Here is a 15,562-nt window from a genome sequence, read left to right as displayed (position 1 = left end):
TCTCGAAGACCCAAAGCCTCTATAAATAAAATTTCCCAATCGTTCTGACGGCCGCATCAAGGCCATCCACTCCAACTCTGTTTGAACGTATCACAACACCCTCTGTTCATGTGGATGGCCTAAAAGGCCTTTACGGACTAGGTCATGACCAGCCCTCCAGACCCCGGACGAGTTTAATTCGCTACACGATGGTGAGATCAGCTCTTAGAACCGAAAAACTCCATTATCCATCCAACACATACGGAGGGTCAAAAACCCTTCTGAGCATCTTCCTCTCGCACGCGCCTAAGCGGGTTTCTTCCGGTTTTGGACAGGGTCCATGTCTCACAGGCGCGTGTAAGTACAGTCCCAGCTTAGTCCTCTGCGATAATTATTCTGAGTGGAGAAGCTCCTCGTAGTGCGACCGGTTGGCAGCCAGCCAACCTGAACATCACCCCTACACGGTTTGTCTGAGCAATGATTATCCTTTCTCAGTGAGAGTGAGACCTGCCTCATGACCTGTCGGACATGAGTTTCCTTTAGCGAGTCCGAAGTTGAGACGAGCCTCCACATTTGAATCGGGGGAGTAAGAATCTGCAACACATCACAAAGCCAACCAAACGGTGATCGGAATCGATGGTTCTGGCCCCCGCGATACGTCCTGACGTTCACACAGGATCGATTGTCTTCGTTGGGTATCTTGTTGGAAGAGAAGGTCTCCAAGCGGGGTACACCTAAGCGGCTTTGTTGATGTCCCGACGCGAAAAGTTGGTACTTCCGATCACCAGATTGCTTTGCAGCTGCAAGTTGGACCAATCCTTTACCGCTAGCTTTCACTGTGCTCATGTAGCCTGTGACTTCCAATGGATTGACGATATATTGCGCTAAAGTCCCTCCGGATGATCTCGCTTCTTCATTATCTTCAGTAGAGATAAGGCCGTTAAAGAAGATGATCCCGGAAACCCGTTCCGAGCTGCTTAAACGCACACCATTCCTTTGCCGGCAAATCTCTTATAGTGCTGCGAGGTCCATACTCGTCATCTAGCTGCTTTAAGCTTCCGGCTCTGAAGAACATGAGTCCGTTCCATAAACCCATATAAACCGCGAGGCAAGGTCTCGATGTTTTCTGCAGTTCATTCGATACTTGAGACAAAGTAAATACCGAAGTTCAGTTATCCGGCTTGCCTAGTCTTCCCCCACCCCCTTCTTGTTCATTCTTCAGTCCTCCCATCCTTGATTTCGGTATCGTTCTGTAGCGATCGTATTCCGTCGTATTGGATCACGAGGCTCAATGCAGCACGTTGACAAAGTAGTAGTGAGATGACAACTTTAGGATTAGCTAGACCGCATGCTCAATCTGTATGCCCTGAAAGCACTGTAAGCACTGTAAGAAAGTCAGTTAAGCGTAAGCCTCCTTCATCCGTCCTGAGACTTCCTGAAGATTCCCTCCCAATGCGGTAGTTTGTCGAAATCGATGTCTCCGACCAATCTGTACATGAACCAATGTGTCACCTCCTATCTCTTCTTCACCGAAAACAAAATAAACTCACATACATACCTACATAACACAGGCATGGATTCTCCCCCACAATCGTACACGCCTGCACACAAACACACCTCGAAAAAAATTACATTGTCAGCCATTTATTTCGACCACTCTTGTACCGTGCAGGAAGTCGTGCGCAATATAGGAGCAACTAAATGAATAGACGACCATGGATTAGGTACCGATTGGACCTATCCTATCCATGGATAGGGTCCGGAATTACACCTTTGTTGGTTGGGTCTGACACTGGTCCTGGTCAAACCTTTAATTTTGCCTAGTGGTATGATAATAATCCCTATAGAACGTCGGTCGGACACGTGCTCCCAATTTCTGAACCGTCCATTTTCTTTTTCTTTTTTGGACGCCATTTTACAAAAGATTCATTTACAATGCGCTTTGCACGATCCGCTCCGACTTCACTGTCTCCGACTCTCTCTCTTCCTTTTCTCGCACATTCGACCCCTCCCCCACTCTCTCTCTCTCTCTCTCTCTCTCTCTCTCTCTTTATCTTCATCTTCTTCTTCACTTCGCCCATGACATATCTTAATACATAATGATCTTCGATTATTGTTCGGTGCCTGCATTAATTAATGATCGTTTTTCCAGTACAAGAGATACAAAAGACAAGTAAAGGGAAGTGTAAAATGAGCATTTGACCAAAGGTTGACCTAAGTGGAAGAAAAACCAAATCAAAATTAATGCAAGGCCCTAATACCGGAAAACCAAACGCCTGACGTTAGGGGAATCACTGAGGTCTAAATTGTTGTTGTTGAAGTATAAATTAAATAGAAAGAAAACGTATTAGCTGCTTCTGTGACCCAGCAAAGTCAATACAGGCGTTACGATGTCGTTGGTGCAGATCCCTGCTCGCCTGGGCAGTGTATATATACATATATATGTGTGTGTGTGTGTGTGTGTGTGTGTATGTGTAAATCTTTTTTCTGCGGCTTGATATTATTGGGGAACGAGAAGAAGCAGCAGAGTCGTCTTGCTTTGCGTGATCGATTTCTGACCCCGGACCGACAAAAAAGTGCCATGTTTTGCGTGAAGCTCAGCATGCGTATGTACACACTTACACAAATTCATCTGACGATCGTATTAAATAGGTGACGCAAGCTTGCGCTTCTGTCACTCTCCATTCACTTATTTATACACTATTTAGTACACTGAACAAATTCATAATTGCTTCATACTCTATTCGGCAAACCCAAAAGCGATACTGCAATTGTAAAGAAAGGAAGAGTGGTGCTCGAGTTAAAAAAGCTAAAACCAATATCCGAACACAATTCGCGGAACGAACCTACCAAATGATTTGACAATCATTTCACACGACGTTTAAGCATTTCTAAAGATATACCGGATATTATATTGGATTGAATGTGGGTTCAATCTGCCTGAATGTCCGTTTCACAATAGAAAAGAAGTTTTCTTTTTGGCTTCTTTTGGTTGTTTTAGTTAATTTTTTTTGAGAAATTTTAGTCCGGCCAGCAACAAAAAAAGGAAGATAAAAATAGAAAGGTAGGTGCAAAGGAAGTATTTTGCCTAATCGATCATTTCTATCACGAAGGTGTGACCTAAACATAAACCTCACTATAAGTGGAGGGGTGTGAAAGTGGGAGTTTAAAGCAACAATAACCCCCCCCCCCTCCCCCCTTCTCCCACTGCATATAATACGGGCTCGAACGGTACATCCGCTATACAACAGATAAAGAATAACCACCGGGCTGCAGGATTCACCGTTCATGGTAGGTGTGATTCCTTATGGTTACCATATCTCTTGTATAAAAAAAAAACGCCACGCAGTGAGTGTTTTAACTTGTGTTGCAGGTCTGCATGTGTACGCGTTCGCCACCGTGGTGGAATCGGTCGGAATCTCGTCCATCACCGCTGTTGCCCTCTTCGCTCGCTTTTTGATACTGTTCTAGCGAGAAATCCATCTGTGAAGGAAGTAAAGATAAGTAAGATATAAGAAAAAAAAAAAAGATGTGATTAGTTTGTTTTGTTGTACTGTTTTCCCGAACCTTATACTACAAACTAATCGAGTAATAAGCAATATTTCATTCGACTTTAAGCAACCATTTTTTACCACTGTGAAGCTTTCGTAACGTGTACTACAGTTAGCATACATTTAGGCGTATATCAGTGCCTAACGAGTTTCGTCAATTTTACCCTTCTCAGCGCATTTATTATTTGTGGCAGAGGTGAAATAGTCAATTCAAGAGGAGAGAGCCTGAATCCACCGTAGACAATGCCGATTATGCTCTGTGCATATTTAGCCTGAGTTGAAGACTATTGAACACGCCATCCAACTCATTTTTATATTGAGGTAATTATGCACGCATTCCTGGATGAACAGAACTTTTTGCAAACTTTTTCTGCTCCAGTTATGATTCTTCCATTATGCTACCGAGCCTACGGTATGTCCTGCAGCTAACTACCATTTAACATTCGCTTGTGGCAGAGGTGAAATAGTCAATTCAAGAGGAGAGAGCCTGAATCCACCGTAGACAATGCCGATTATGCTCTTTGCATATAAGACCGAGTTGAAGACTATTGAACAAGTCATTCAATTCATGTTTGTTTGTTTCTTTATGCAAAAAAAATAAATTCTGTCCCGCAATTAAACCAATCTCAATTAATCTCAACTAATTCTGATATTCCATATCAGATATTGTAAGTAGTTAGTCCAGTCTTAAGTTGAATAAGTTGTTCCATTTGCTTGCTCTGTCTTTTGGAAAAATAGATTGCTAATAAAAGTCTCTCTCTCTCTCTCTCTAATTAGCCTTACGACCTCTTAAAGTCTTATAACACCATCTGTAATTTGACGGTTTGCTATGACAAAAAGCAAATTAACAACCTCTTCTTCTCTCGCGGCTACTTACCATGTTCACTTCCTCACCGTCCTCGGGGATCGGTTCCTGCGGCGGGGTTGGAAGACACTTGCGAATTTCAGGCACTATCTCTGGCGGCAGCGAATCCGGAAACACCACGACAAACTGTATGATCAGCCGTCCCTTCTCTCCCGGCATCTGCAGCAGCGGCATACCCTCGCCCATCACACACTTCGTCGAGTGGTGTTTCACCACCTCGCCCGGATACGACTGGATGACGATGTCGCGCCCGTCCAACGTTTTAATCACCCTCTGGAACCCGCACAGCGCTTCGGACAGCTGCAACTGCACGTGCGCAATCAGATCCTGACCGTCGCGCTTGAACACCGGGTGCGGTTTCTCCTCCAGCACCAGCACAATGTCACCGGGCCGATGGTGCGGTTCCTGATCACCTTCGCCCTGCAGCACGATCCGCTGCTCGTCCATCATGCCTTTTAACACCTCCACCTCGAGCAGCTTGCGCACCCGCACCGTTTTGCGCCCATTGCACTCCTTGCACCGGTCCTTGTCGTCGATCGTTTCGCCCAGCCCGCGACAGTTCCGGCACCGTTCCTCGCACTGCTGCACCAGCCCCGGGGCGATCTTCTGCACCTTGGTGATCACGCCCGTCCCCCGGCAGGGGGCACATTTCTGCGATGCACCCCGCTTACCACCGATACCCTCGCACGACTCGCAGATAACGTTCTTCTGTAATGCCAGCTTGCGTTTGGTACCGGTATAAAGCTCCTCGAGCGTTACGGCTAGCGTGTGAATTAGGTTTGACGTCTTTCGCTCGCTTTTGCTACTAAAGAGAGGGAGACACACATATTTTAAAATTAAAACAAAACATTGATGACAAAAAAGGCACACACACACACACTTACCGTCCGGAGAAGCCTCCATTGAAAAACATTTGGAAAATATCCATCGGGCTGTGGAAGCCACCACCGCCGCCCGCACCTTGCTTGATAGCAGCCTCGCCACCCTCATCGTAGATGGCTTTCTTCTCCGGATCGGACAGTACCTCGTACGCCATCGAGATTTGTTTAAACTTTTCCCCCTCGTTCGGGTTCTTGTCCGGATGATATTTGAGTGCCAGTTTCCGGTATGCTTTCTTGAGCTCTTCCGGCGTGCAGGAGGGCTGCACGCCCAGGATATCGTAGAAGGTGGTCTCGAACACCATTGCTGTTGCTGTGTCTTTATGTGTTGATGGGGTGTTGTAATAATGATTTTGCACCGCTAGAAAAAAAGTAGAAGAAAACAAAAACGGGAACGTTAAACTTTCCAACGCACATCAGTCCGAATGAATCAACAGTTCGAGAGCACGCGATGTCCCGGAAGTAAGCAAACATGGAATGCACACCTTCGCGAATGTTCGCCCCACGCTATGTTTCATTACAAAGGGAACTGCCGTCTCTCGTAAGCCGTCGTAACCATGCCTTTCCGCAGCAAATATCTACAGATTTTAGACGATTACAGCTATGCTCGTTTTCTCCACATCGGGATGCAGTAATACAAACGTGTACAAACCGAGTACAAAGAAAAAATCCCATCTTTCTAACCTTAAAATAAACTCTAACAGCAGGCTGCAAATTTTGCTACGGAACCTACACGCTCTTTTAACGAAGCTGGCGAAATAACATTGCACCAGATATGTAATGCGTGCCATTTCCGTTTTAGAGCATCGTATTTCACACAAACCTTCGTTGCCGTTACAGTACTCCGCTATCCCATCCCGTTTGCTGTTGCAAAATTTCAGCTTACCTTAAGTATGCCGTGCTTGCTGCTGCTGCTGCTGCTGGTTGACGATGCCGGTAGCTTTAATCGTGCCTCGAAACCGTACGGGAACCACAATTGATAGAAAGCCAATTCGTTTCACTGCTCGCGCGAACCAACCACTAACTTAACGGGTAGAGTATTGGCCGATTTTCCTTCCAATTCCTGCAGGTATTCTGTGAAGAAGCACACACTCACCCGTTAAATGGTTTTAACGTTCTGGAAGCTTCTTCCTCCTCGCTAACCCAAGCACAATGGGAGGCTGTAGTTTAGCGCGCTAGAACAGAATCTGACATTTGGCGTGCGGGATAATGTCAAACAATGGGCACAGTTTTCTAGAAAAGTTGATAGCTCTGAAACCCTTTTTTCAATCGTAATTCTAACTGAATGGCTAAACAGTTTTCAAGCAAATACTGCACCCCTTTTTTTACGTAAAAATATGCAACAACAACTGTGTAATTTTTTTTTTCTAATTAATATAAATTTAATTATTTTTGCTCTGTAAACTGTCATCCAAGGTACAGTCTGTACCCGAGATACGCGGGTAATACGGATTAGCAAAATCCGCGAAACTCGAATATTGCTTGACATATCATTTATACTGTGTATTAAGAGATTGAATACACATGTGCAAGTTCCAATGAAGGTAAAAGACTCGAGAAGGCCCCCCCTGACAAAATTTGTAAGGCACTGTAGGATTTACCCCTAAATGTAAGCAATCCGCAGTACACGTTGCGAAAGCTTAACAGTGTGCTTTCTGTGTGGTCAAACTGGTTGAATAAAAACGAATGAAAAATTGCTTCTTATTCGATTACATCCCCCTCTCCCTATCCTGACCATCTATATTGGCTTACAGGAGCTACGTAATAATTTTTGGTCAAGCTAGGAGTGACTAAACAGGCTTACAACATACACGGTGTTTCCGGACTGTAACGGAACATTTGTTCGATGGATACCTGTTAACGGGCGTAGATATTCAAAAACGGAGAAAAAATAAGATTTTTTTTATTCATAAAGAACGGCCTGGCCGTATTGCTAAAAAATAAGATTAATAACATTTCAAATCACTTCTTACAATTTATATTATCATGCTCTACTCGCTGTATGGTAACAGCATTAAGGAACAATGCACAATGTTGTTATCAAACGATTTTTGACCATACAAAAATCCCGCTGTGCAATAAAAATGACAGGCCACAGTGCTGCACACAAAAGATTCTAGGGGGGGCCTTCTCGAGTCTTTTGCCTCATATTCTTTTCTTCCCTTCCGATTGATATTCAAATTTATCGAGTGAATATTTTTTGCCTGCTTAAATCGTTGAATTTAACGATCTTTTTAAACCCAAAGAATTTAATCTACTTATTAAACTTTGGGAACTGCCAAATTTCCATATCCACGTGAGCTGAGATCCGCGTGTTTTGGGTGAAGACTGTACGTGGATATAGCAGGCCTATCACATGTGGTAATTTTAGTTGGAATTTTAGTTGGAAACTCACCTTCTCTGACAGCTGTCAGTGAGCCGAGCGAATTATTTTACATGCTCATTGTACTTGAAGCAGCACGTATGAACTTGCAAAAAAAAGTTTTGTAACAAAAATGGTGGCAAAAGTTGTTTTTAATACAAAACTGCACTATACGCATTAGTAAAGTAGTAATCGATCGTATAGTTCAATGCCTAGTAATCGACAGCAATCAATATATGTAGACGGAAGGGAATGCGAACATTCGAGCAAGGTTGTCAAATAATGACACAGCACACCAATGAGATGAGCGTGCACAGTTGTGATCCAACCCGACTCACACAACCCCTACCGTAATCGAAACAACAATTAACGGTGAAACCACACCCAGCAAATAGCATAGCAGTGACACACGCAGCATCACAAAGCCCCCAGTACTGTCCAGCCGTAAAGTGTTTTGCCGTAGAACCGCGCCCGTAAAGTGTTTTGCTCCAAATGGTTGGCTGGATGCGCCCAGAACCATGGCATCTTTGTGTTTTAACCCACTTCAATGGATCGTACTGATCGGTGCCTTCCTGCAGCTGGCAGCTGGCCAGCAGGGTAGTGGCTTGCTGCGCAGCGGAAACAATCCCTTCTACGATGAGCCCGAAGACTATCTGCTCCAGCAGCAGCGCACGCCCAACAATGTGGACGACATCTTCCTGCGGACGGGCGATATGCGCAGTGCGGAGGATTACTTCTGCCCCGAGCACTGGACCGCCTTCCGGGGCACCTGTCTGCGGGTGCACAAATCCCCACGCAAAAGCTGGTACGCGGCGCAGAAGATTTGCCAGGCGTACCAGGGCGAGCTGCTGAGCGTGGACACGATCGAGAAGCATTCGTTCGTGGTGAAGATGCTCGACCGGGACGTGAGCAAGCTGGGCCGGTACTACGTCTCGGCCCGCCAGGTTTCGCCGAGCAACTGGGTGAATGCGGACAAGAGCCAGCTGATCGCGATCGAGGATGCGGTCAATTACGAGCTGCTCAGCTCGGAAACGAACGACGAGTTTCAGTCGTACTTCGAGGGTGCGAACGTGCGCAACACGATCGAGCAGGAGGAAGCGGATGATCCGCGCCGGTTCTATCAGTCGGAACGGTACCGCAACCGGAACTATCTGGTGCTCGGGTTTAACATGCACAAGGAAAAGTGGCAGTTCTATCCGGTGTCCGGTGACGATCCGTACCTGTTCATCTGTGAGGCCCGCACACTGTACAGCCAGGAAAATGTGAACACGCTGCTGGAGGATCGGCGCCAGTTTGATTACGGGCTGGAGCAGACGGATGTGGAGCGTATACCGCGTGGTCCGTACTTTATACGACAGCCGGTGGACACGACGTACGACACGGGCAAGGCAAGCATTACGCGCGATGTTACGCTGAGCTGTCTGGCGGGTGGCTATCCGACGCCCCGGTACACCTGGTACAAGGAAGAGTACGTAAAGGACAACCTTACCGTCATACAGATCGATCCGCTCAAGAACGCTCGGCACACGGTGAGCGGCGGGAATCTGATCATACACCGACCGTCGCAAAATTTGGATCAGGGCACATATCACTGCACCGCCCAGAACAGCTACGGCAAGGTGATCTCGGAAAGCGTCCAGCTCAACTTTGGCTACATACTCGAGTTCAATCTGCAGCGCGCCCCGGAAAAGGGCGAGGAGAACTGGGGCAAAGCGTTGGTGTGCGAAGAGCCGCAGCACTATCCGGACGTAAAGTTTTACTGGTCCCGCAACTACTTCCCGAACTTTGTGTACGAAGATCAGCGCGTGTTCGTCAGCCACGACGGTTCACTGTACTTCAGCTCGCTGGAAGTGATGGACCGGGCCAACTATTCCTGCACCGTGATGAGCACGGTCAGTGATACCGGCCGCAATGGTCCCTTTTTCGAGCTTTCCGTATCGCCGTCCCCCCACTATCAGGATCTGATCTTTGCCAACTCGTTCCCGAAAGCGTTCCCGAAGGTACCGCTCGCCGGCAAGGATGTGCGGCTCGAGTGTATGACCTACGGGTATCCGGTGGCATCGTACAACTGGACCCGTCGGAACGGGAATCTGCCACGCATGTCACGGCTGGAGAACTACAACCGAGTGTTGCTGATCCAGAACGCAACGGTCAACGACAATGGGGAGTATCTGTGCACGGCAAGGAATGGGAAGAAATCGATCGTGCAGAGCATCTTCCTGAACGTGCAGATGGAACCGAACTTTACCATACCGTTGCGCGACCGTACCAAGGATTTTCAGAGCTCGGTATCGTTCCTGTGCGAAGCGTACGCCATGCCGGACGTTAACTACACGTGGTACAAAAACGGGGAGCTGATGGAGGAGGACGGTGGCACTGCGGGTGGCGGTGGTCGGTTAAACCGGGACAAGTACACGGTGCAGGACAATCTGCTAAAGATAAACTATCTCGATCCGGAGGAAGACAACGGTATGTACCAGTGCAAGGCAACGAACCAGCTGAAGGGCGTCTACTCTTCTGCCCAGCTGCGCGTACTCAGCATGAAACCATCGTTCAAGAAGCATCCGCTCGAGTCGGAAATCTACAGCATCGCCAACGGCAATACTACCATCCGGTGCGAACCGGAAGCAGCTCCCACGCCCAAAATTGTGTGGAAAAAGGATGGCAATGTGATTGGTAGTGGCGGTCATAGGAAAATTTACCCCACTGGGACACTCCACATCTCGCCGACCTCGCGTGACGACGAGGGAACGTACACGTGCATCGCATCCAACACGCAGGGCATGGCGGAATCGAAGGCACGGTTGATAGTGCTGCAGGAGTTGCGCTTTATCGAGCAGCTTCCCCCGAAACAGATAAAGCAGATTGGTGAGATGCTGTTTATGCGGTGCGACGTTACGTACGACCAGCTGCTGGACGTTGCGTTCGTTTGGACGCACAACGGTCAGGTGCTGACGGGGTACGATGATGAGGATGAGCAGCGGCGCCATCAGCAACCGACAGGGCCCGCCCCGGATGGTGCCCGCATCCGTATCCACTATAACACGCTCGAGGTGCACAATCTGACGCTGGTCGATGGCGGCGAGTACGAGTGTATTGCCAAATCGTCCGTTAACCGTATCGTATCGCGTGCGACGGTGCTCATCCAGGGGCCGCCCGGTGCGCCGGGTGCGGTGAAGGTGATCGAGATCAAGAAAACGGAAGCACTGCTCGAATGGACCAATGGCAACGATAATGGCCGGCCGATCCTATACTACAACATACTGGGCCGTACCGATTGGAACCGCACGTGGACGAACCTGTCCACGCACGTGATCGCACAGGAAGCGGACCGTTACAACGGTCGCCGGCAGGCAACCGTCACCAATCTCACACCCTGGTGTGGGTACGAATTTTCCGTCGTGGCTGTAAACGATCTTGGCCTCGGAACGCCCAGCCTGCCTTCGCCGCGCCACAGCACATCGAAGGACCGGCCGTACATTGCGCCCCGAAACGTTGGTGGTGGTGGCGGTAAGATCGGCGATTTAACCATCACCTGGGATCCGTTGCTGCCGCACGAACAGAACAGCATCAACGTACACTACCGGGTGTTCTACCGGCTGCACGGACAGCGCGAATGGGCGACCGAGGAGCTGCAGCGCCAGGGCAACGTGGGCAAAGCGATCATACACGTGCCGACCGACAAGTACTTCACGCGGTACGAGGTAAAGGTGCAGGCGGTGAACGATCTGGGCGTGGGACCGATCAGCGAGCCGGTCGAGATCTTCTCGGCGGAGGACATGCCGCAGGTTGCGCCACAGCAAACAATCGCCCGCAGCTTCAACTCGACCGCACTGAACGTTACGTGGGTGCCGGTGTCACAGACGCGCGAAGCCATCCGTGGCAAGCTGATAGGACATCGGGTAAGTAAATGTCCACCTGTGGGTAAATCTCTGCACACCTGCATGGATGGGATTTTGTATCCGTACATCCGTCAGTTTTCGGTGGACTTTAACTACCATCACCCGGAAATGATCCCTAACGCACCCTTTTTTTTTTCTTTCCTACTCAAATAATAATACGGAATAATATAGCTCAAGTACTGGAAGAAGGAACACAACGAGGAAGATTCGGTTTACTATCTGTCCCGTACCACCCGTCCCTGGGCACTGATCGTTGGTCTCGAGCCGGACACGTACTACTTCGTGAAGGTGATGGCGTACAATGCGGCAGGCGAGGGACCGGAAAGCGAACGCTACCTCGAGCGCACCTACCGAAAGGCACCGCAGAAACCGCCGTCCTCGGTACAGATCGCCGGCATCAATCCGTCCACGATTCAGGTCACCTGGCGCTACATCGCACCGTCCCAGGACGAGGAACCGGTGCAGGGGTACAAGATACGTATCTGGGAGAAGGATCAGGACATGTCCAGTGCCAACGATACGGTCGTGATGGTTGGCCGGAAGCTGGAGAAATACATCGACAATCTTACACCGGGTAAGGAACTGTGCGGCCAGCGGGTGTGTAGCAAAATCACTAACCCCTTGATAACCTCTTCGTACCAACAGGAAAATCGTACAATCTGCGTGTGCTCGCGTTCAGCAACGGAGGAGACGGTCGCATGTCCAGTCCACCGATCCAGTTCCAGATGGGTAAATAATCGTGCGCTATTTGCTTTGCTTCCTTTTACTCTCTGTCAAACACATCCCACGACTTATCGTGTGGATTAGCACCCATTGACCCCCCACAATCTCACACACTTAAATAACATAATTACTGAAAAATATATATATATTTTTATACGTGCACACTACCTGACCAAGTCGTACACATACACAAAAACACACACACACACTATCGAGAGCTGACAACTTTCCTCCACCGATTCGCATCTGTTCTCTTCTTCTTCCAGGCATTACCCAATCGCCCCTGAACAGTGCCACCAATCTGTCCGTTTCGATCGTTACGGTGGTCGCGCTGTTGAGCGCATTGTTGTGTCTCCCGTAGCCAGCCACTGCGCGCGAATCATTTTGTTTTTTTTCACCCCCCCCCTCACAAGCATTCCGTCACAGCTATTCCAGCGACTCGAGAAAACGAGAAAACAGCGAAACACCTGGTGACCTGCCTCGAATCTCTTCCCCCTTCCAGTGTGGTGGGATTTATTGATGATTAGAGAAGTATTGATCTTTGCAAAACCATTGCCTTTAGAGCGCCATCCGCGGGAAAAACCTCAATGATGTGTAAGCTTAAGTGTAGATTAGCGTATGTTAGAAAAAAAAAGCGGGAGGAAGAATTTCAACGCAAAACCGAGAGTGAGCGATATAGATAGAATGGTATTTTAACGATTCGGTAGGCATAGTATATATTTACAAACAAACAAACAAAAAACAGAGACACAAACGATTATCAACATCCGTCCGTAGAAGTGTAAGGAAACAGAGTTCGCAAGCAAGGTAAAGATCCGTCCGAAGTAGTGAGCAGGTGAACGCATGACAAGAAAAAGGGTATACACAACTTAATTTACAAACAAACGAACGAAATGCTATAAAATAAACTAATCAAACGAACGGTGGAAACGGTACACCGAGCTATTAATTACCTTTACTTTCGACTAGGTGAAACTTGTGTGTTGTCGGTTTATTTTGGTTCGTTTTCAACTGTAACGGGCAGTGTAACCGTCTGGCTAACGCTTTGGTAACGTGTGTGTGCGCCTAAATGTATGCAAATGTATGCTCCTCAAACGGTTCGATGCTATGTTGACCGTTGGTGCCGTAACCGAATTTTTGATGCACATCTGGGGAAGGGATCGTTTCAGGTCAATGAACCTTTTAAATAGACAAATGCGTACAATAGACGCACTATACCAACGAGTTGCACTGATGCATTTTTGTTTTGCTATTGAAATAGAATACTTTGTTTTGAACTATTGCAAAGCAAAACCGAGCAGATGAAGTAAGAAATGGGTTCGATTAAAATTTTACCCATGCATACGATGCTTGAAGCAACGAAAAAAAAGGAGCAGAGATGGGAGAGATATATTTAGGCTTTTTAATCGACGCTTTTTCGCGGTATCTGTAATAAACTAGCGCACCCACATCTCAGGGGTAGGGCGCGTAAAAGGGGAACAGTCCTCGCGTAAGCTGAAAAGAGATGCAACAGAGGGACAAGCAAGCTACACTTCCACACAAACACACATACAGTCGCGTGATTATGCGTGCTAGATCGTGCGTGCGGCGTTGTTCTGCGGTGCGTACGCAATGTAAACACACATGCAACCTTTCCGTGCAAACGTGACATCTCCCACATTGTTTCGTGCAGCAGCCAAATGTTGCAGCAGGTTCTGTGGTAGTGTGTGCGTGAAGGGGACACGGTCGACAAACACCGATCGCTTGTTTGCTCGTTTTTCAAAGCAAAGTGGACGGCAATGTTTCACCTGCAGCAGACGATATGCCGGCAGGGGTCGTCTGCCGCTGGAGAAGAGTAAGTCGTGCGACAGTACGATTTTGTTGCATTCGCTCCAAGTTGGTATAAGGGTGGCTGAAGGCTTCCCCTCAAAATATCGGCCCATTGGCTAGGGAGAATGAGAGAAGATAGGAAATAGGAAAAATAATTTTTCACCAAATAGGTCCCCGGAAGAAAAGTATTCATTGTTGTGGGTTGGGGTATTATACCTATTTAAATATTAAGCTTTTAAAAAGCATAAACGGGCTATTCGATTTTGTACCCGTTTCATTGGATGGCACCCTACACACGCACACATCACTCTCCCGGGCTGATAGAGCAAACAATCTCTAACGGCCGTTGGTCAGTACGGGCAGTCAGACAAAGCCTGGCGGCTAAAGTAACCACGGCGCACAAGGTACAAGGGAGATGCAAAATGTCTCCTGTTGTTCCAAAAACACTACTGCGCCGGTGTATACATACAGGCTTTCTGGTGTGGGGATTCCATTGTGCGTGTGTGTATGAATGCGAGGGCTAGACATTAAATGATTATGATGCTTCAAGAGAGCGCGCTATTCCCCCTCATTCGCTACCGTCCCGAGGGGCTTCTACGCAAAGCTACCTCAAGCGTTGCCGGCCATTTTAAAAAGGCAATTGATTGATTTGACAACTTTCCGTTGACGGTCAGCCAGCACATAAAATCTTGCTTTGCAAATACGTTTGCTTGCTTGACTAACAAATTGCCTTATTACCATCATACTGGACGTTAGAAGTACATTGAAGCACACATATCGTTCGTGCATTCTCGGTTCGATCTGGCAAACGAAGAAAAAAGAAAGCAAACGAAGCGCATACGCGGCACAAACCATCGAACAAGGTAATATGACACACGCAGTGTGCAGGCGATATTGCAGGGGAGTTTCATGGCATCGGGGTTTTGAAGAAATTACACTTTATGTTAGTTTGTCTTGCCTAAAGTCATTGTCTCAAGGAACAAGAAAGTCAAGTAAATGACATGATGTAACAAAAAAAAAAAGACCGCCTCCCCGTACGTAAGGCTGACTTCTTTACTACGGGTAAAATAAAGTCACAGAAAGCCAGAAATGGTAGGCTGAGACTAGTCAAGGTTGTAGTGGGTAATGGAACAGGAATATGTTCTATGTCATTTTATTTACGAATGACAACCAATAGGCTTAAAACCAGATTAATTTGGACGCTTGTCAAGATTTGTCCTCATTTGTTTCTTCAGAGCTCAGGATTCAGGTGATGTTTAATCGAACGGAGAGAATCAGCCGTAATTTTCCCAACGTTAAACGTGTTGATCAAATGAATTTAAAGAAGCGAATGATGTCTCAAAGACCCCAAGCCTCTATAAATAAATGATGCAAACGAATTATCAACGAACCAGTAAACGCTGAACGAAGCACACCGGAAACCCCTGCAATGCTCGAACACAGCTTCGTTCTTCGTTCCACCGGCACACAATTACACAATAGCCCTGCCAATG

At 47.5% G+C, this 15,562-nt stretch overlaps 2 protein-coding genes across 4 annotated transcripts; one reads left to right on the top strand and one right to left on the bottom strand.

Annotated features, from left to right (window-relative positions):
- Positions 1 to 1,607: 1,607 nt before the first annotated feature.
- On the bottom strand, positions 1,608 to 6,437 carry LOC118516541 (dnaJ homolog subfamily A member 1-like). 2 transcript variants are annotated; one of them, XM_036062492.1, is made up of 4 exons: positions 6,160 to 6,437; positions 5,280 to 5,634; positions 4,408 to 5,197; positions 1,608 to 3,462 (listed from the first exon to the last, which is right to left on the bottom strand). In XM_036062492.1, the coding sequence occupies exons 2-4, from the start codon at positions 5,576 to 5,578 to the stop codon at positions 3,337 to 3,339; spliced, it is 1,215 nt and encodes a 404-aa protein (XP_035918385.1). In that variant the 5' UTR covers positions 5,579 to 5,634; positions 6,160 to 6,437; the 3' UTR covers positions 1,608 to 3,336. The 2 variants fall into 2 exon arrangements, with proteins under 2 accessions (XP_035918385.1, XP_035918379.1); XM_036062486.1 differs by having other exon boundaries at positions 4,408 to 5,200; positions 6,160 to 6,432.
- A 1,520-nt stretch (positions 6,438 to 7,957) lies between these two features.
- LOC118515536 (contactin) lies at positions 7,958 to 13,212 on the top strand. Of its 2 annotated transcripts, XM_036062034.1 has the most exons (4): positions 7,959 to 11,537; positions 11,709 to 12,111; positions 12,183 to 12,266; positions 12,527 to 13,212. In XM_036062034.1, the coding sequence occupies exons 1-4, from the start codon at positions 8,154 to 8,156 to the stop codon at positions 12,619 to 12,621; spliced, it is 3,966 nt and encodes a 1,321-aa protein (XP_035917927.1). In that variant the 5' UTR covers positions 7,959 to 8,153; the 3' UTR covers positions 12,622 to 13,212. The 2 variants fall into 2 exon arrangements, with proteins under 2 accessions (XP_035917928.1, XP_035917927.1); XM_036062035.1 differs by lacking the exon at positions 12,527 to 13,212 and having other exon boundaries at positions 7,958 to 11,537; positions 12,183 to 12,427.
- Positions 13,213 to 15,562: the final 2,350 nt, after the last annotated feature.

This window comes from Anopheles stephensi, chromosome X (genome assembly GCF_013141755.1).
Source record: "Anopheles stephensi strain Indian chromosome X, UCI_ANSTEP_V1.0, whole genome shotgun sequence".
Lineage (NCBI taxonomy): Eukaryota > Metazoa > Arthropoda > Insecta > Diptera > Culicidae > Anopheles > Anopheles stephensi.
The sequence above is the reverse complement of the archived record's forward strand: the minus strand, read 5'-3'. Positions and strand labels throughout refer to the sequence as shown.

What these genes read in the sequence shown, in the direction of transcription:
- LOC118515536 (XM_036062034.1), top strand. Translation starts at nt 8,154, where the DNA reads ATGGCATCTTTGTGTTTTAACCCACTTCAATGGATCGTACTGATCGGT. An exon ending in GCAAGCTGATAGGACATCGG is followed by an intron (nt 11,538 to 11,708) that starts GTAAGTAAATGT and finishes GGAATAATATAG; the next exon opens with CTCAAGTACTGGAAGAAGGA. An exon ending in ACCGATCCAGTTCCAGATGG is followed by an intron (nt 12,267 to 12,526) that starts GTAAATAATCGT and finishes TTCTTCTTCCAG; the next exon opens with GCATTACCCAATCGCCCCTG.
- LOC118516541 (XM_036062486.1), bottom strand. Translation starts at nt 5,578, where the DNA reads ATGGTGTTCGAGACCACCTTCTACGATATCCTGGGCGTGCAGCCCTCC. An exon ending in AATGGAGGCTTCTCCGGACG is followed by an intron (nt 5,201 to 5,279) that starts GTAAGTGTGTGT and finishes CCCTCTCTTTAG; the next exon opens with TAGCAAAAGCGAGCGAAAGA. An exon ending in ACGGTGAGGAAGTGAACATG is followed by an intron (nt 3,463 to 4,407) that starts GTAAGTAGCCGC and finishes CTTCCTTCACAG; the next exon opens with ATGGATTTCTCGCTAGAACA.